The 21,888-nt window shown below is 41.9% G+C and overlaps 1 protein-coding gene across 1 annotated transcript in view; it reads right to left on the reverse strand.

Moving 5' to 3' along the window:
• Window positions 1-4,167: 4,167 nt before the first annotated feature.
• The window catches only part of acot7 (acyl-CoA thioesterase 7), a 50,558-nt gene continuing 32,837 nt past the window's right edge, over window positions 4,168-21,888 (reverse strand). Inside the window, exons 8-9 of the mRNA XM_041944987.1 lie at window positions 14,835-15,019; window positions 4,168-4,665 (exon numbers count right to left, since the gene is read on the reverse strand). Of these exons, the coding sequence (XP_041800921.1) occupies window positions 4,567-4,665; window positions 14,835-15,019 (284 nt within the window). The 3' untranslated portion in view covers window positions 4,168-4,566. The remainder of the gene's footprint in view (window positions 4,666-14,834; window positions 15,020-21,888) is intronic.

Genomic DNA, 21,888 nt, shown 5'->3' on the forward strand with positions numbered 1-21,888 from the left:
TAAGGATTATTTTCATTTTCATGTATTCGGTGGACAGTCTGATGAGCAGCGGGTGCTTTATCTGCCTCCCATTCATTAAAACAGATACACAGCACACCTGGGAGCTGCCCATGCAGCACACAGCCAGGCTGTGCAGCACTGGAGTGCCTTCAAAAGAAAAGCTGCTCCAGATGCTGAGGCGAGGTAGCAAATATCCCCTGAGCTTCACCCCTGATCCAGGCAATACTTACCTAAAGCTACACTGCAGCCTCTAGATTTACATTCTTTTTAATATCGAAATCACATAATGGCACTGCAGAACGGAAACAACACAGTCTGTCTAAATGAATGCTGTCTGAAACCACAGTGAGAGCTGCACAGCAGGAACACGTGAACACCAGAGGATGAGGACTTGCTAGCTTAATATGTCACCACAACGTAAAATGAAATCCTTCAGCCTTTTAGAAGAAGCACAGCATCTCTTGCTTCCAGTTAGGGACTTTAAAGCCTTCAAATGTCAGTAACACAGGTCTCTAGGCATCGTTACATTCAGTTAACTTCATGGGTGAGATTTACAACAACCATACAAACCCTCGGACAGGTTTTAAACAAGTCCATAATTAAGTCCAGTTTTCTAAACCTTATTTAGGGGGAGGTGGAATGCTAAAACTAAGTGAAAAAGATGACAAACTGTGTAAAAAAGGGAGAACATTTAACTTTCCTCCGAGACCAAAAGCTGTTATATCTTCCACAACACTTCCTGGTTCAGCTCTGACCTCCTGCTCTTACCTGCAAGCATGCAGTATTGTGTGGAACGGACAGTTATGTCACACTTTTTTGTTTCACCTGAGAATAAGCACGTTGCATAAGACGGATAAACCGGTAATTTGTTTGAAACTCCTTGTCTGAGCACTTATGTTGAGATAACTCATTTTCAGCTCGTGAAACTTGCACATTGGGCATCTGTGGAAAAAAACCTGATGAATTATCACAGTAATTAACACTGCCCCATCATATGGCCTTCGTGTTTGACTGGGTAAGGGTCTTGTTTGAAACTCAAACAGGCTACCCTCACTTCTGCAAGGATTTCTTAAAAATTTAAAGCTGGGAAAAATGCTCTGATGCAGCACAACCTGAGTGAATGAAAATAAGATTAAGGGGCAAAAGCTGACGGTGCGTGCAACCAATAGGTGCATGTGAGAGGAAGGCGAAGAGTACCTTCATGATGTCACATTCACAGTTCTAGCCATTTTTAAGCGAACAACACAGTTTGATTCACAAATGTGTCCGAACCGTCGTTCCGGTGATGCACGGTGTTGCATTTGAGTGCGCATGACTCTGCAGGAGCTGGCCCTCATCTACCTTTAGCTCACAGACTCTTTCAGATGTGCATTATTAAGTTGTCAGGGTAAAGTGAGTCAGGGCTGCTTTAGCAAATCAGTCAGAGGGAACATGAATTAGCAATCCATTTTGGGCATCAGGCCTCGTCTGGTTCATGAAAGGCTCGCAGTGAAGAAATCAAATATTTTTTTTGTTATAGTTTCGACAATTTTAGATAAAGCTTGTGCAACAAAATGTGCAGAGTTTCTTCTTGGCCATAACGGTGCATGGATAAAGACGTCGGGGAGGTGGAGGCTGTTAGGGGCGCTTTACTTTAGTGCTTCAGACTTGAATAAGTCCGTCATTAGAACCGGACATGGCAGGAGAGTTTGTTAAAAGAATCAGACTGTCCGTCTCTAGCCTCTCCTGTGTGATGCTAGGTGACCTGGAAGTAAAAAGCAACAGAAGGCATTCCCACCCACTGGCTCCGCTGGCACCAGGCCGCCCCCACCCTCACCGTCAGCTCCACCATCGCACACCACATCACACACACACACACACACACAAACACAGGCACAGCAGCCCTTTAATACTGAACACTGTTTTAAATGTCCTGCTGGTGTGCTCTGTTATGGTCTACTCTTCCCATGTCCTCTCAGCATTGCCACCTCTCTGTGTGGACGGGTTTGTGTGCCTTAGAGTCAGAGGGAGCTTAATTTAGTAGTACTCCCAGTGAGGTCCCCTGTGGCTGAAAGAAAGGGAGGTTCCAGGCCAGACAAAGTGTGGCCCATCACCTACTCCTCTGCAAGGAAAGCCCTGCTGGCTCCAAGCCCAGACAACAGGAGGGCTGCATGTGTCTGTGCTCTGTGAAGGTGTTCCAGGAAGCACAAACAAAGTTTACCAACAAAAAAAAAGAGAGGCCATTTTCTGTGTGAGCACAATGTCTTTGAGCATCTGCAACTTCTGTCGACACACTCGCTGCCTCATACAAATATTGGCAGACACATTTTCACGAGTGACCTTGAAGTGTAGTGTGCACACGGTTCAGGTTTCTGTGCCTTGTCTCATGTGTGGAAGTAAAGCCCCCGCTGTCAGAGAATGATGGAGACAAGGAGAGATTGCAAAGCGGGTCACTCGGTAATGAAAGCCGAGAGTTTTCTCAAAACCGCCTCACTTCATCGTTTATCCTTCCTTCACAGCCCTTAATGGCTTTTCTCCTGCACCGGAGGATCATTCGTCTTCTGAGTAGCCTCGTCAGTCTCTCTGCATCGGGACGCAGCAGCGAGAGGGCGGCTAGTCCCCTAATTTAGACATGAGAGGAAATTTGAGATCAGCTTTTCGCCTTTGTTTCATTAATATCTCTTGGGAAAAATCAGTCTAATGCAGCTTCCTCTGGTGCCATTGTCTTAAGTGTACTGAGTATACGCAGTTAAATGCAGTTCATGGCAGGAACACAAAGATTATTTACATGTGAGACTTAAATTATGCCATTTAAAGCAGATTTCAACATTTTTGATGGCAGCTGGAAGAGAAGCATCTGTTTCTGATAATCTCTTCATCTCTTCCATTTCAAGTGTGTTCTTCCACATAAGTAACCATGGTTACCATATTATGTCTCTATGTATAAAAGCCAGCTGCTACCAGCTGAAATGGCTGTAGACAGTAATAAACATTGTTGTGAATGATGAGAAATGATATTGCTTTTGAACGTTTTCAGAGCAGGGACAGTCAGGCATGCCTGTGCTAATGTTGTACAGACACTTTTAGTCAGCTCATTTTTCCCAGAAGTCTTGTCTTGCCATCTAAGATGGATCTTGTCTCCCTGTATTGTGTTTTCCCTCCTCTCACTCCCTGCGCTCTCCTTCTCCCGCAAGATGCCTCGACTTCATTGGGGTTAAAAATAGATATATCCCCCCGGTGCAGCTTGAGCCTAACTTTATTTTCATGGGGGAAATGAAAAGCACACATACTGGAGGGACCGAGGGAAAAAACAATAACCTTCACGATCCAATGACAAATCAGTTTCCATCTGTGTAAGAAAGCAGTACGACGAGGAGCAAAGGTCCAAACAAAAAGGCATTTTGCTGAGGTTTGGAGCTGTGTGGCTCTCTGTTCTTCACAGAGCTCGCTCACTGCGCTTTAATCTTTTAATTTCATTGGTTTTGATCTCAAATTAGTCTTTGCCATCTGTTGCACAGGACTGAAGCCTCCCTACTCCTCCTGACAAATCAGATTTGAGTGTTCTCAATACCCAAATGAAAAACCAATCCTGCTAAATATTTGAACAGAAGTTTTTATGGCTGGTTAATAATCACATCCTTTTCAGTCCCGGCAGGACCATATGGATATTGATTTCTCGCTGGCTGCTGCTGACCTCGATTCATCCTTCTGATCTTTCTTTGTGCACACATGCACAAACACAAGAGATATGCAAAAAGAAAGATGCCCATACAGGCACCTTTCTTTGCAGCTCCTGCAGTGGTCCTGAAATCTCATCTGGAGACAAAGGGAGTGAGACGCTGAGAAGACTGGGGGAGACAGAGGGACAAATGGAGTGAATGAGAGGAGGTAGAAAGTGACATTGCAAGAGAATGGAGACTGATGAGGACATGGCGGTAAGCGGGAGAGCCAACGCTGGAGTCAGAATGTGACAGACAGACAGAGGAGGAGGAGGAGGAGAGGAAGGGAGGGGGAAGGGGGGGCGTGGGAGAGATGCAAGTTGAGTCAAAGCCCCAGAGCTCCCCTGATTTCTCTGTGAAAGACACAGTGCTGAAAAGATAGATAGCGTGTGCCCTCTCTGCCAAGGCATGCCCAAGACAATGACATCATCATCAAAACTAGCAAGGACACGAGGCGAGAGCCCCAGACTCGCGCTTGGATCTTTTATTCATTATTATTCACTCACTTATTCATCGTTTTCCTTGCGCCTCCTCACTTTGCACTGACACTGATCATCAAGTCTTCATACTTAAAAATCTGAAAATAAAACAGTACTCATACTTATACATACAGTCAGACTGTCATTTTACACAGTGGTCATCAATAGTCTTCATACATCAATAAAAATACTGTATGTACTCTTACTTTTACATACATATACAGCTACATGTGGACACTTTGGTGCATAGCACAGGAAAAAAGAATAACCACAGGTTTAGGTTTAACAGGAGGCTACGGTCACAGAACGGGAGGCAGGGCTTTTATCCCCTTCATACTGTATGTGCTGTGTAGGGTTGATAGACTGTAACTCCGCTCTGAGCGGTGGCGTCACTGCTGGCACTCCTTATCTGCGAGTCTCTTTGCTTTTCTCTGGAGGTAACGCGCCTTGCCCTCCTCGAAACGTCTCTGCTCCTCCTCTCCGTCGAGCTGATGAAAACAGGAGAAAAGACACAAGATTTGTTTTCAGACACATTCATCTTTTACACGTATTGCGCACCGGAATGTCTCCCCTGCTGTTATTATATCAACCGTGGGCTTGAAGCTCTGATCTAATTTACCAGTCTGCACTACTGTAATTGCCATTCATCTTCTTACCTCCATTATCTACAATAGCTACGCAGTAGAATTCATTTAGGCAAAGTTGAACGAAGCCACATGAGGCGATTTGCAAGACATTTTCAGTACACGGACAACATGTGGAAGCCCCCCTGAATTTGCAGCTGCTGTGAATCACTTTTCCCCTTCTGATTTTATTCCGAGCAGCACTTTCAAGCCTATGAAGAACAAACCTTCTCTTCTCTTCTCTCAGGTTGGTGGGAGGATGCGCTTGCTAGCCTGCACAGTTTAATTAGACCGCCTGGCAACCTCGTGACTTAAACAACAATACCACCACCAGTGACAGTTTCAACGCTTACTTTCATGGTGCTGCCCGCTCTCCCACTCCCTCATCTGCGTGCCGTTCTGAGGGAGCAGGGGGGTGGGCGTTGTACGTGAGCATGTACTGTCTGTGTTTTTGTAGATCTAGCTTTAATGCCGTTTTCAGATGGAGGCTCTATGCTGTGCACACGCCAGGTGTTTGGTAGATTGAAGAGCACCTGCCGCTCAGCATGCTGACAAAAGTTTATGGAGAGAGCAGGATAGTAACAGATATGACAAAACATCATGCCAGGGACAAGCCCGGGGGTCACGACTGTGATGAGTATATTAAAATAAGCTACAAACACGACAGCGGTGGGAATATCTTCTCTGTAGAGCAGGTCCAGGAGCATACAGCTGTACTATTAGTGTGTCTGTTGTATGCTGGTTATATAACAGTCAACATACTGCTCAGTCAATTTTGCTTTTGTCATTCAACTGAAAGTAATGGATAATTCCACTTCATTGACTTTCATAAAAGAGAGAGAGAGAGACCAAGTTTTTTCTTGTATTTTCAGAAATTTTAAACAGAAGTGCTGCTCAGACTGTTTTTCAGACAATGCGGTCCAAGTGCGTGTACACAAGCAGGAACTATGAAACCCTGATCTGGTGTGTGCAAGTTACAAACCAATTGTGTGCAGTCACACAGCGAATGCACGCATATGAAGCGGAATAACAAAGAGTGTGATACCTGTAGAGGCCTTTGAATACTGTGAGGAATATCAGCTTTTCCTTTGTGTTGTTGGGGCGCAGCCGTTCACACAATCAAAACAGGTGTTGCTCTCCATTCACATATGACTAATACACATTGGCATAGCATATTTAATCAACATTTAGGGGAAGTTGGTGTAAATTGTAATAAGTCATCATGCTTTTCCTACTTTAATGCACAGACAGCAAACATTGAAGTGATAAGCAACTTGTTTCCATGTTGGAAGGCAGACAGCTACACAAACAAAGTCTCTTTTATAAGAATATTGTTTGAGCTGTCTGATAATCAATTGCCTTTATCTATTCATAGAGTGTAGTCATTAGACAGGTATATTAGTTGATTAGTTAACATTTCCAACTGGACTGAAAGCAGCGAAATGCACAGGGAGCTGGTCATTACAGTGTTATTAAAATAAGGCCAGACAAGGTGATGTGGGACCGTGACATCAAACAGAGGTTTATTAATCATCCTGCTTTAACACAGCTACTGCGCAGACCAAAGACATCCATCATTTGGGACTGCAGCTGTGCCACCAGAGCAAAATAAAACAAAAATGTTAAGATGGTGAGACTGCTTTTGACCCGTAAAACTAGTGAAAAGTAACAATTATTATTAACCAGTTATTATTGGTGTGTTGTGTCTCTCTGCAGAGAGACATACAGTAACTTGATACAAGGTGTTAACTTGATCATAATGGAGCAAATGGTTCTAGAGACAGCTATAAGTCAGTATGCACATCCCTGCACATACTGTACTATCTTAATACAAGTCCACATGGTGGCAGCCATTTATTTACATTTATTAACAGTGTCTTCACGCTGTTTATATTTTTTTAGTCTCACTGTTTCTGTCCTTCAAACCCCTCATATTCCTTATTTCTCCCTCCGCTCCCCTCTTGCTCCCTGAGGACTTGATCATTTTTTAATTACGCTTTTAGAGTCATAGTGAGCTTCAGCCTTAGATTGTTTAATGAACGTGCCAATTAAAAGGAACTGTACAACTGACTACGGCTAATGAAGAATGACTGTTAATAAAAATATGAGATAAAACCTGCTGACTACTGGAGCTAGCAGTCGGTTCTAATTTTAACTTTTTTCATGTGCAGTTTCTCCAACACTCTATGGTTTCGGTACTGCTTGTTGTGATTGACGCAAAATGCAATGAGCCAGTTTCCAAGAAGTCTCCACAACTTCTAAATGCTGCTTTAAGCAAAATACAAAGCAAATGTCATTTTCAAATGATTGTTAATATTGCTTAGCTGTTAAAATGGCTCCTTCGCTCCTTTGCAGTTGGAGATGAAGTTTCAAGTGAACCGTAACATCAGAGCTACCACATCTACAAAGCCTGAATACTGGTGTTTCTAGTTTTTTGTCCATGTGTACGTCAGCGCACATTGTTCGTCCTGCTTATACTTTGTGTGCATTCCTGCTAGGCTGTAATGCATGTATACGTTTACGCTTGTGTGGATCACATTTGCATAACTCAATGAGACAATTCAATACTAGGCTCAAAATGTCCTTTTGGTGTCCCCATGTAATTGGTATTCCCACAGTGGCTCCAGTCTAATAACTATGATTATGCAGGATCATCAACCACGACTGCTGACTCTGACACAGAACTCTGCAAAAAGAAGTCATGCTTGTTTTATAGTGTCTTCAACTTGATCATCTCTGATCACATTGCTTCTTGGGGCACAATGGTGCTTGCTAATATCCGCATGCTAATATGTTCTCAATAACAATGCTAAAATATAGGCGCTAAGCAGGTACAATGTTTGCTGTGGTTACCATCTTAGTTAAGCATGCATGCATATCATAATATAATCATAAAGTATTGGTAAAATTAAAAAGTGATGAAGGCAAGTGGAAAAGCTAAGGGATCACCAAAGTTAAACGTGTGTGCCAAATTTCAATCCATCCAATAGTTGTGTCGAGACGTGTGTATCCCTAGAGCCGTGCTAGTGTGGCTACGACAATGTATATCATTTATATATAAATCTGCAAGAGATTGCACTGGAACACGTGAAATTATCAATTTGAATGTCTTTCACCAGGAACTAAGACAAAGTCAGACCTCAGAGCCTTGGCTGGTCGGTGCAAACGGCCAAGAAAAACAGCTGTTTCACCTGCCGCGCTGGTCATCCATTAGGTGGACATTTGAATGGAGTGTGACAAACCAAATGGTGTAAACCTGGAACAGGGACAAGGCTTGTAAAAGGGACTGCTGGGATAAAGCCAGCAAATGCCAGAGGGGTTCATTTGTGTTGGCACAAGCTGTTATTAGAGAGGGAACAGGGCATCAGTGGCACTGATGTGATCCAACTGCCAATGTCTCAAAACTAGCACTAAGATGTAAGTAAGTGGATCAAGGAAAATAACAGCCATCTGGACTGGCATGAGTCTGGATACTATCCTATACGTTAATGTGTGACAGAGAGAGAGAGAGACAGAGAGACTCATTCACAAAAGAATGGCATTTAGACAATGCTTAAGGTGTTTCATTTGTACACATAAAACCAACTAAATAAAGGATGCTGTCCATGGATCCATCGGTTCATGTGCCGTCAGTTTGTTCTGCAATCACTACAAATTCTTCAATAATCTGAGCGTCATCACAGTTTCAGCAACAGCAGTGTTGCATAAGTGACAACGTGACATATAAAGCTTCAAGTAATTCTGAAATCCTAAAGTTGATTTTCAGAAATGAGCGGTGCACAATCACAACCTGAGAAAACTCACTCAGCAATGTAAACAATGCTTCTGTGTACTTTAGGAAATGTTCGGCAGTAATTTCAAGAAGAAAAACATTTGCATGGCTGAAACAGAACTTTTAAGAAAAGCGAGACAGAGGTGGTTTTCAGAGAGCAACGGTGACTGCGGGGCTTCAAAGTAATAAAGAAGAAAATCAGAAGCACTCAGACTTGCATTGAACTTCGTCTTAATGAATGTGCATTAATTCTAGAAGGTCTGTGTGTGTGTATGTTGGCCCACCTGTGATTGAGCGTTTCCTGCTCCTTCTCCTGCACTGCAGAGGGTCAGTGTACGATATGTAGGAAATTAAAAACAGACCTCAAACTGAAAAAGACCGAAAACGCCAAAAATGGTTGAACAGTGCAGTGTTTGCTCTATGAATGTGTGTTACTGACACTCTCAAAACATTTTTTTATTTAGTTTGGGTTATGGATATGGAGCATGATAGGCTTCAATGCATATCTATTAGTAAGGTATAATAAAAAATCTAAAATTCCTAATAAAGCATCGTACAGATTCGTGGAGCGAATGTCGGCACGCTCTCCGTGCCACGGATCTTCACAGAGTCAGAAATATCTGCAACTCTGGCACGAGCGTGCCTGTTAACCCGTTGCTGATTGTCTTGAATGGGAGGCATCTAAAAATAAACATGCATCACTTCATGTGCACTACAGGAGGTTGCCATGACAACCGGGCTTGTTTTTGTGTCACGGGAGGCCAGCTGAGTCTCTGCCAGCGAGGAGGGAGGGAGGGAGGGATGAAGAAAAGATGGTAAAGGAGGGATGGAGGGAGAGATGAAGGGAGAGGTGGAACAGAAGAGGGCGGGAAGGAGAGATGCGATGAAACAAAGAACAAGAAGGGAGGGGGATTGAAGAGAAAGCAAGATGGAAGAAGGAGCAAACCTTCTGTATGCTCACCAGGAATGAATTCAATTATTAACTGTGTACCGACTTCTTTCAACGGATTACTGAATGTGCACACAGGTTTGAGCAACAACCACCTTTTCATTCATACAGTGATATACATCCACGCTTCGACTTGCCCGGTGTGACCACAGTGCAACCACATCCTTCCACCACCAGCTGCTATTCAGTATGCACTGGCCACTGGCCGAGGATTCAAAGTGCTGACCTTCTGGTAACAAGCCAGTTTTTCTAACCTTCGGGCAACTGCGACCCCATTAAAATCATGAGAAATACAACAAAGACATACGCTGCTCAAAGGTGCTTCCAGGCATTTTCGATTATTCCTATGCTGGCCCAGTGTGCACATATATTATTTCAGCATTTTCAAGGATACTGCTGCAGAGAGGCATCCCCCTGATATCCTCCCTTCTGCTCCTGCTGTCCTCTTTCCCTACTTCAGCATTACCCACACAGTGTGCTAACGTTAGTGACAGCCCATCTACAACCCCTCTGCACACACACACACTGACACACACACACACAGAGTCCCTAACCCCCTGCTGAGCTAAAACAGGAAAATCTAAAAATAGTAAACGCAGCAGGCTCACTCAAGAGAAAGCAAAGATGAGAGAATGAGGGGAAAAGCACCTGCAGTCAAAAATAGCAGAAGATGTCCTTTCGATCAGGCTATTTATAGAACACGACTGAAGCAAAAATCTGCCACAATGTCATGAAATTTTCATTAGTGAAGCTTGGAGATGGAGCTGTTTTGTCTTTCAACAGTTTGGTTCACATGAGCTTTATATACAGGAGCCAGGGACAGACGTGAAGCCGGTGCTGCTCTGCTGAAGATTTGGAAGAAATGACAAATCGAACACCCTCAGAACAGATAGAGAAAATTAGTCAAAATCTGGGCTTCCATAAAGTTGGTGAACAAGGACAGAGCTTTGGTGAAGGTAGCTGCGAAGGAGTGAGAGGAGAGTTGGGTGAAATCCTCCTCACAAGAATCATACCTAGGCAAAGAATAAACACCTGGAACATATAGTAGAGATGCATACAATGGTTTGTTTGTTTCATAAACATGAGGGTTTTCAGCAGAAGAAGATGATATGAGGGAGAGGGGTGGGATTTGGAGCAGGAAGGGCATGAAGGCAGATTTATTTTTAGAAAACCATACAACATAACTTACAATGATGCTCTAAAGGAATAGTTTGGCACTGTGTAAGTTAACATGTTTATTTTAACTTCTTGCCAGTAGATAGATAAAAAGATAGATAGCACTCTCATGTCTGCACAGTAAATTTAAAGCTCCAGCCGGCAGCCAGTTAGCTTAGCGAAAAGACTGGAAGCAGCTGGCCTGGCTCTGTCCAAAGACAGGCACTAACTAACACATTATATCTCATTTGTTTAATCCCTACAAAAGCTGTTACATTTCGGTTTTTATAGGGGTTACGTGTAGGAACATTTGTTGGCCAGGTGTAGTACCTTTCTTTAAATAGTCACATACATAACCTTCTTTAAAACCGCAACCTGTCGTTGTTTACCCTGCAGGAAGCCAGGCTGTTCGTCCATTTTCAATCTTTGTGCTAAGCTAACCGATCGCTTCATTGAAACCAGAGTGGTAGCAATGAAGCGACAACCTCAGGGGCTGAAAAATGAAGCCAACACGAAAGTGCCCAAAACTGCAGCTGCCCGAATGGCCACTTGAGGCCTGCTCCAAAAGCAAGTCAATCCCATAGACATCCATATTTAAATGCTCAACTTTACCGCAGAAATGAACATTTATATACAGTAGTCTGATACAAAAAAATGGTTTTGGTTTCTATAGCTAATGTCCCCCTGCACTGTACAGCGGTGCATTTTTATATAAATCACTTGTTTGAATTATATTGAGCCTTAAAGTTTGCATAATTATGGGCATGACGGCTTTTAGTGACAGCTAACCGGTTTCAGCAAACAGACCTCTAATCTGTTTGCTGCATGCCAGTCCTCTAGAACAGGTCCTCCTGCACGAAACAGTAGTATAAACACAAATACTACGTGTTGGTGGTGTCTGCAGCTGTAAAGGTACGCGTCCGTTTGGGAGGATATTCAGGCATTAACATACAACATATGGCAGGCTAAACGCAGTCATGAATAAACCGATAACTTAGAGAACAAAAGCAAAAAGGCTGGTGCATTCCCTTAAGAATAAATGGCTGTTTGACAGGTAACCATTTAGACTAAGGCTTCAAAAGCCACACAAGCTGGTAAGAAACATTTTGTGGAATCAGCCATTTTAACACAGAGGAGCAAAGTCTTTGGTCTCTGGGGATATGCTGTTGTCAGAGAAACAGTAAAGAACAGCATTTATTCTACTTTAAATGAGCTATTCAGAAATTGTCAGCATTGCTCACTCATGCCTAAAAACAATTAAATGTTTTCTTTCTTTAAATTCAGTTGAGTTCAATTCTATTTTATTTCGATACATTACAACAGACGTTGTCTCAGGATGGTCTGGACCATACTCTTTGATGTAAAGAGTCCTCCATGAGCAAGCACAGCAAGGAAAATCTTCCTTTAATAGTTTGTCTCTTCAACATTTCCAGTAGCAAAAACAATCTGTTATCACAACAAGAACACATATAAAATCAATTTGATGGGACTACTTATAATAAAGGTGGTGGTAGTGGCTCCAGGTGAAATTCAAGGCCAAAATGTTTGTCACGCTTGACTCCGCTCTATATTATCTGCCATAAGAGGCTAATTAATGTCATCGTTGCATTTCCATCCCTCACACTCCCATTTCCACTGTTCGAGGAAATTCAGGTGTTAATTGGATTGACGTGTTAAATCGTATTTCCTGGATGTGATGGATCTCTTTTATACACCAAGGGACTGACATCTAAAAATAGGTGTAATGCCATCAATAAGAGTTTGGATGGACACCCCCTCATTTCGGGGTCAAACTCATCTCACATTTACGTACTCAGTAAATGAAAAGCCAGAAATAGCCATGATTGAGCCTCAGTCTCCTTCTCTCGCCCATATAAATAAACACAAATGCATTTGTGCTGAGTGATCTGTTTAAACACATGCATGTAAAGCCAACTCTCTCACACACAAACCTCCACGTGCACTAGAGCTTTATTTGTCTTTTTTTTAACACACAAACACACAAAGTCCGTCTAGATTGCATCTCTGTCCAACATTTTCTCTTGTACTTGCACACACACACATTTCTTTATTCCTTCCATGGTTTATGTGACATGGTTGCATCAGGGCCCTGGCAGCTCAGCTCCCATTAGATTTCCATTTACAGTGTTGAGGATGAATTATTAAAATCACTAGGAGATTTTTTTTTTTCCAGCCTCTCTTTTCATAAAATTGAGGTGAACACAGAAATTACAATGACTCTAATCATCGCTGCAATTCCCTGCCATTAAAACAAAAGCCATGAGCAGCCTGCGTGAGACGGAAAACCAGGTAATGAATGCATGGGGGGAGGCAGACAATGGCCTAAGCAAACGCAGGGTTTTGTGAAATGGAAATCGGGAGATTGACGGGCGCTTTTGAAAAGGCCGACTGGCGGAGAGGCACATTCGATGCACATTTCTTTTCTGGCAGGAGCGGAAGCAGACACGTCTGTTTTCACACAGACGTGTCACAGTGTTAAAGGCTGATGCTGCACCTTTAAGTGTGTGTGGATGTTTATGGTAAGAGGGGTCACTGCAGCACTTGGCGGCATGACAGCACACCTATAACAGCCCTCTTCCACGCTTCACTCTCATCCACTCAGCCAAGCTTTGCTTTCTTCCTGCAAATTTCTTATTACACGCTTGTGTTACTTGAAATACGGCAGGACATGCTGTTATGCACCACTTTTTATTTTAAGATCTCAGGGTGAGTTAGACAGCTATTTGTAGTAAATACACTGTATCTCTTCTCTCTCTTTATTTTGATTGAAGTAAGTTCATAGATGCTGGTTAACCCAGAAAACAGCTTTGTGATTGACTTCTGTCACACAAAATATTGTTGCTTGGTCTTTTAATGCTTTTTCCTGGCTTATTACTCTGCACATGCTTAAAGTTTAATGATTAGCTCAGGCGCAGACCCTCTAAATTCTGCACAAGTGTGCACTTGAGAGAACAATGACCTGCTGTTGGTCTGTCAAATTCCACCGAAGCTCAGCCCAAAGCATGTAATGAACTCTGACTTGACTAAAAAACAAAGTCAATGCTATCATTACCAAATGCATCAATAAACTGGTTCATACCATGTTTCTATGCAAGGCATCATCACAACCATTCAGCCACACAGGACATGTCCAGTGACATCAAACACAATACGAACCGTTGAGTGCTATAATCTTTAAAATGAAATAAATGTTAATGTTAAAACTCATTTCCAGCCACTAGATTCTTACTTATTGCTCTGAATGTGATTTAAATGGCTCCTCTACTGTCTAAATCCCTCTCCCAAACAAAAGTTGGATGAGTTTTAAAGCGTTCATCACATAGATAATCAGGGCAGCAAGCGGTGCCAGGAAATAATTTAAATGTGCTGAGCTAAACAGATGGCCCGTGCGTACAGTGTTTGCATATAAACAGGGTTTGGATCATTGTGTTCTGTCGAGCCAGAACAAACAACAGGCGTCTCTCTCCAGTCTGCAGGTAAGCATGCACACTTTACATCCTGGCAAAAAGTGCTGAGTCAGCCGGACTTTCATGCGTTCAGCCCTCAGTGCTTAAGGATAAATCTCAGACACAGCAAAGAATGTAATGCATTGAAAAGACACTGATGTGTCTCTCATGAGCTGAGCTTTCCAAATGTCACAGGTGTCACTGACTGAGGGAACGTGACTAAAATAAGCTGAGAAACTGAAGATTGAATGCAATAAATAAGTAGCAAAGACATAACAGAGTCTGTGAATGTTAAATATTGATGTGATGAGGAATCCACCACTGGTGTTGCAAGTTTCATAGCAAACAACTTATTTTTGATAAAAAGCCCATAAAAATACTTTCTGTTGTTCCTTTCTGGCAAAAATACAGAAAACTCATGCATCTGGTCTTTAAAGTGAAGTTTATATAGTTTCGACTTGAATCTTCATCAGCGTCCTAAACAAAACTGAAAAGGGTGTGTAGACTTTAAAGTTAACGCCTCAGCAGAAAGGAATGACCTGCCTTTATCACCATGCAAAACTGAGGGACTGAAAAAGGTTTTAAATAAACCTGTACGCTCCAGCAAGGTGCATGTAGGATCAAATTCATTCTACATTCAGGTTTTAATAAACTGACAGACTTTAGAAAGCAGAGACAGGGTGGTACCAACCTTCAGAGGAGGGACAGGCAGAGGCTTGTTGTCCTTGTCCAGGGAGATGTAGGTGAAGAAGGCCGAGACGGCGCGATATTTCTCTTCCCTTGCCTCGACCAGTGACGAAGAATCTACCAACACTTCGATTTCCATAGACATGTTACTGATGAATGTGAGCCGCCCCACCACCGTCACCACGCAGCCTAGGAGAGAAGAGCAAAGAGGAGAAAAATTTGTCTGACGATCATACGGTACACTGGTTTTCAGTGTTTTTAAACGCATTTTCATTTCAGTAAGGAGAGAAGAAAGTCTCAAACTCCTGGATTTAACACCATTTTATTTACCAACTTTTGTGTCCTGCTTCTGGCAGTGAGGGTAATTACATAAACACTTTTGACGTGCTCATGACACCATACGCTCCGCCATACTCCTAGATGCTGTAGTCTACACCGTCACTACTGATGCTCCACACTTCAGCTCTGTTATACAAATCATTGCCATCACCAGATTTACAAACTCAGGTGTACTGCGAAATGCAGAGATTTACCTGTCAATAATAGGCTTAACCAGTATTGTGTAAACCTGTTTGGCGAGGGCTTGAACGTAACAAACGTTCATTTCTATGTAAAAGTCCTGCACTCCAGCTTTAAATAATGTAGTTGAAATCAAATAAAGAACCTTCACATATACAGTGAACACGAAACAAACATAACACAAGCTGGTATGATGATGCAGTCAGCCGAGAAAGACTTCAGATCAGCTCTTACAATCAACTTCACATTGTTGCATCATGAATTTCCTGAAGTCCGTTCCACTGAGAGAGTCGGCAGAGTGGTTTCAGATTAATCAATCTAAAAATAAAGCATTGGTGTGCCTAAAGTAAGACAGAAAAGTAAATAAAGTTGGATTTCAGTTCTTTTAAAGATGTTAATGTGCTAACTGTACTTTAAGACGACACATCATGTCCACTGCTGCAGAGCAGCCCCACTTTTGATTTCAACCTGAGCTCCATCTAATGCATCTAATGCATTTGACTCATCAAAAATTTGTGCTCTTTCCCTTTTGTCACTACAGGGAGGTGGAAAAAACTAACAGTACTGGGCATTGCTGATGTGTTTCTTTATTCTCTCTGATGTGCCTGTACTGTATTATTACTGCTGTTGCCATGGAGACGAGGGGAGAAGGTGTTATCCCTGCAGTCTGAGACAGATCTTGAGTATGTGACTGAGATCTTATAAAACAGTCAAAGTCGTAAATAATAAAAGACGTACATGAAAAATGAAAAAAGGCTTTTATCAAAGTACGTGCTGCAAACGGTTTCTGTGAGAATTAGACTTGAAATTTCAGTGTTGTTCAGTGATGGAGCTCTTGTACTCGTGCAGGCAACTCATAACACTCAGTTTGAAGACTCAAAAATGAAACATTGATTGTTTGATTGATAGTTGAAATAGTGCCTGCTGTCTCTCAGTAAACAGGCAGAGGTACACCAGAGACCATTGTTTCCACTCCTGCTAGGAAGCGCTGGTTTCTTTAAATCCTGACCACAATCCTTCTTTAACCTTAACCACAGACTTTTATGTTGTCTTAAGACTTAGCTTGGGAACATGACACAGGCTCCTATGGGCCCACGGTTAGGGTTTTGTCCCAAACACAATAGGAGGGTTAATGTGTATTAACACAATATTGAACTGGGGAACATAAGATCCTGGGAACATAGATGTACTCCATATAAAATGTGGAGAATGTGTTTCTTTAGTCATGAGCCAAAGTATTTCTTTTCCTGAAAAATATTTTGGCGATATCCCTAAGAATGAATCCTCAGACTACATTACTAATTCCTGAAGACTGTAGACATTCATACTCATTAAATGTTCTTCTGGATACAGAGATAAAATGTATGACTGGACCTCGGCTCAGTGAGGACAAAACTTCTACAGGAGAATGGACGTGCAGATTGAAGTGAGTGTATGAAATGAAAAAACTACCCACAAACTGAAACTATGGGCAAAAATGCATTAGAAATAATGTCTCAGTCCTGTGAAACATAGAAGTGGACGTAAATGTGTCATAATGCAACTACTTTTGCAACTCTTCAACTTTTATCTGTTTCTCTTTATTGAGAGGGAAAGCATTTATTTTTTCTTCCTTCTCACCTTTTGTTTGTTTTGTCTCATTTCTGCAACTCCATTTGTAAAAAAAAATATATATATATCTAAAAAATAAACACTGTGTTGTAAAAAATCATCTCAGCAATTACAATAGCCTGTAATTATTGAAAATCCTCAGTCATATTAACACATACTCCATTGAACACTAACTGTTACTGAATTTGTTTGTGGTGATAAATCTGTGGTGCTGCCCTTGGCTACTGCTCTAAAAATTCATCTTCAACAGACTTCCTTTGGCACCTTTTCAAAACCAAAGTGTGAGGATACATCTGGCCATTCGCTCCGACAGGAAAAAAGTTCTGCTCTCTTTCTCTTGGCTCTAGCCAACCACATTTTCCCTACAGACCTCCATTCTAAAAACTAAAAGTCTGCAAAACCACGAAACGTCAAACAAGGCCAATGATTGTGTGACGGTTTAATACTCGTAAAACTTTCCCAGAGGCTAGAAAGGCTATTTTTATGTGAAGTCATCTGTGTGTAAACTCACACTGAGTGATCAGCCTTCATTGGAATAAACAGGCGCCATCTTGGAATCTTTGGCTCTGTCAGTCCACAACATGTGTGGCAGAAGTCGGCTCCCCTGAGGTCTGGATCTATTTATTTTAGGCAGTCTTCTATGCACTGGGGAAATGTTACAGCTCAAACTTCCTTTGGTGAGTGATTATATCTAAAATGACGAAACTAAAATGAAGTGATAATGATAATGAAAACCCCACTGAGTGAATAAGTGTGAAAGGGTGATTAAGTGCAATAATTGTGTTAGAAGTCAGGATGAGGTCCAGCAAAGTAACGTTTCCATGCAGCACATACAGTACCCTGGAAGTCTTTATTCTCTACCCTGTTGTCGGCCCCTTGAGTGTTTTTACATGTTGCCGTCAGGAGCGGGTCCAGTCTCACTCAAGTAAACTACCTGTGACACAGATGTATTAGGCTCAGTGACGCGTGCTCTGCTCAATGACATTACACAAAAAATGAGCCTTGATGAGACTGGGTGATTCTTCGAAGACCTTCATGATTAATAATTGATTCGTGCAGAAAGTAGATGTTGGACCTGTGCGGCGCTGAAGGTCATCCAACGAGTCCGACCTCTGCGGCGCTGTTCGATGCAGCTAACCTGTCGGGAGGAGAGTCCTCGCCGGCGCTTCATGTTGTATGCACTGAGATGGGATTGCAACACCTTTGAGCCGCAGCCCGCGTGACTTCAGGTTCTTCTTTTTCTATTCTCTATTCCTGGAAATTGCATTTTTGAATTAACGCGTGGCCGGAGAAGATACAAAGGAAGTGGAAGAGGCAATATGCAGGTGGACAGCCCTCGCTTCAGACAGCTTCTCCAGAAACGTATTAGGCAGATGAAATTGTTTCTTTAGTTGCTGGGAATCAAAGAAAGTGTCTCACATTCAGACACATGCTGTGCTGTGCATTTACTCCACACCAAAGAACAACTAAAAATAAGAAATCCTCCAAGGCAAATTCTACAACTTTATGCATTTCCACGTTTTTTTATACATACTAGAGACCACACCACCTGTCAACAACCCTCCAACCAAAGAGTTCTCAGCAGTTATTACTGTATTATTACATGAGTAATAATGTCAAACTCGGCCTCCACTTTGAGCTCAGCTACACGCCTGTGAGGTTGCGTGACTGCATCTTGCGACGCGGTGGCGTTGCTCATGTTCTTACCAAACAGCCGAGCACTTCATCCACATTCATGACTAACCATGTTTAATGCCGTACATTACTTGTATCAAACCAGGGAATATTTCAGTACACATATATATGTCAAGACTGGGATGCGTTGATCTGCGACACCCCCCACCCCCTCATGAATCAGTGGGTGCTTGCACATTTTTAGGTTGGAGCTCCTTAAATGCAAGGCTACAATCATACCAGGAATCCTCCAATTCACACATCATTAATTCTATAAACCGTCTTTACTTTCCAAATGTCACGTTTGTACAAATCGCGCTGCATCAGTGGAATTAAATTCAAAAACAAATAAACAAGAACATCACTGTTGAGTACTCCATATGCAACACCGCTCTCTTTATTCCTTTCTCTCACACTTTCTCTTTCACCTTTATCGCTCCCTTCTCCCTGCCAATCTCCTTTCATCCAACATTCACCTTTTGAAGTTTCACGCCTTTCTTCTCATTCTTTGTACCTCCGGGCATTTTGGTGTAATGGATAATGGAGAAGAGCGGTGACTCAACACTGCTGTGGTACATCAATGGCCAGCACCTCGCCGACTTACATTCTCAGTGCCAAATAATGCACATTATTGTTCAGTATGACATGGCAGTTACTTTACTTTGCTGCAAAGTCTGTGGTTAGGGGGGTAAAAAATGAAACCGTGTAGGCGAAGAACAAGAAAAGACACTAATAAACTAGTGACTCACAAGCTGTGACATGAGTGCAGCCATTTTTCTGATGTTTAAAAGACTCAACGTATTGTCCCAGCTCCACTCAGGCTGCGGTTAGACAACACAGATAACTATTCCCAATTCTTTGCAGAGGAAATCCACTCAACAAAGAAGTCATTTGCTTTTGCTATGCTTTAGCTCTCACATCGCCTGCCATCTTTTGGCTGTGTATAGTCAAGCTTTACACCAAACATTATTATTACTTTTGTTAACATTTCTGAAGTATCAATGCACGAAAATGGATGTTGCAAAACACTGCAAAACACAAAAGACACAATCTCAGAACACATTCACTGTCTTTAACAGTAAATCAAAATAGTTTTTCTGTGTACTGGACCTCATCAACATCACAGTCTGCATGTTTTTACTGGACATCGACCTTGAATTATAACATGTCTCTTAACAGCTTCAAGTGTTGATAAAACAGAAATCATAAACAGTAAATTAGGTGACAAAGGAGATGTGAAATGGAATATGATAGGAAGAGCCATTAGTAAATGCAATAAAGAAAAGTAAAACTACAAACACATTAATTAACGTGCTCAATTTTATGCTAATTGTATTCTTTTTTTATAGTAACTGAATTGCATACATCCAAAGTGTGATGCTTCACATTAACCCTTCAGTCACACTGCGTTCGACAAACTGCTCTGTGATCATTGCTTGCGTGTTCAGTTCAGATGTACAGTGTGTTTCTGAATGAATGGACCAAATGTTTTAAACCACAGTGCCATCTTTCTCTGCCTGTCATTAAGCTGACTTTACAAAAATGTATGTCCTGTTACGATATTCAAAAACTATACCGAATCAGTTCCAGCAAATAGATGTAATCCTCAGGATTTTTGTGTTTCACATAAAGTGTCATTGTGGTGGCAAGTTAACATCTGGGATCTTCACTGATCTCTGACCCTGTGGAGGAGTACATTTTAAGTTGTTTTGTTTATTCTGAAGCTCTGCTTTATGTTTCTGCAGTTTAAATTGAAGGCAGACCGTCATCGTGCCAGACCTTCGCCTGCACGTTGCTAATGTTGTGAAACGCTTGCAGTTTGCTCAGGTTTTAGGCACCAAAACTACTTGGTTAGGTTAAGGAAAAGATCATGGGTTAAAACAAGCAGGTTACTGTTACATGTGTGATGTAACATAAGTACATTATGAAACTTAAATTGGGTCAACGCTGACTTTCGGTTTCACACGAGACAGGAACAACAGTCTCCTGGGTGACAGTCCTGTGTTTCACCCATTTATCCACCTCTAAATATGGACTTTCCTTATACTACATCACCTGATTTCCTCCTTTTAATCCCGTCCTAATTACTATGACAATTTGAGCTCGCCGTCTAACAATAAGCATAAATAGGGGTTGTAATATCCCCTGTACCTGTAAGGCCAGTTTTCTGTTCTGCTGCTCAACCCTGTGTGACTGAAAATCTGTGCAATTAGTTAAGTGGACTGTTCAGGCTGGACGCAGCAGGAGCAGAAATTCATCAACAAATCATCAGAACATCCTCCAAATGAGCCACATGCACGCACAGACCTCAGTCTGGTTCACGTCCTGGCTCTTATTTCATGTTCATTTTGTCTGTGTGTCTGCTGGTGTGTGGTCCTCTAGCTTCACGCAGGTTTGCATGGCATGTGGCTTAGTCAAACATTCTCACACTCGCTGTTTATGGGAAAGCATCAATGGGCACTTAGAGGAAAATTCCATCGTCTGATAGTTTTCCACCGTCAGGCTTTTCCGTGCATCAGCCTACCTCGTCTACTGCTCTACAGCAGAACATATTACACCAGTTCATCAGACCTTATATTGGCATCCAGTAAGAGCCGGTCCCACCATCTTGGCTAGAATTGGGAAACCCCAACCAAACCCCTCAATTTTGACATCTGTAGTCTCAAATACCTAAATGGTAGAGGTTAATATATCATATATCAGACTTTAAAACTGCTGTCAGTGGAAAATGTTATTTTTTGAGGCAAAAACATAATTTTTCAGGGTCAAATTTGAGTTTTGGTCTATATCCAAAACTTTCAGACTAATAGAAAGAAAACATTAAAAATACACATTCAGGTTACATTTTTTTACTCTATTCACCTGATTGTGTGGATGTCAAACACTGGTGTAAGCTTTTAGAAACTTGTCTTGGTCTGTATTTGTGAGGGACTAAAACACAACAAAGCCTGATGTTTTCCACTAATAGTTTGGACTTCAACCTCTGTGTCTGAGCTGGAAATATCTCAAAGCGATGTCATAGTATCTAGATTTAGTTGGTTGTACAGTATAATCTTTAAAAAAAACATGCATAAAATGAAAAAAACTGGTGCAGCCTACAATGCCAGTATCTCTTTTTGGCTGGATTTTTGTTTTGATCTTTCACTGTTATTTTCCTAAGCACACCTCTTGAGTTTGTTTTTTTTTTGAACACCTTAAGCAAAATGGGAAATCTACTGGTGACATAACACCTAAGTCACTGTGGAAGCCAGGGG

This window comes from Chelmon rostratus, chromosome 10 (assembly GCF_017976325.1).
Source record: "Chelmon rostratus isolate fCheRos1 chromosome 10, fCheRos1.pri, whole genome shotgun sequence".
NCBI classification, from domain to species: Eukaryota; Metazoa; Chordata; class Actinopteri; order Chaetodontiformes; family Chaetodontidae; genus Chelmon; species Chelmon rostratus.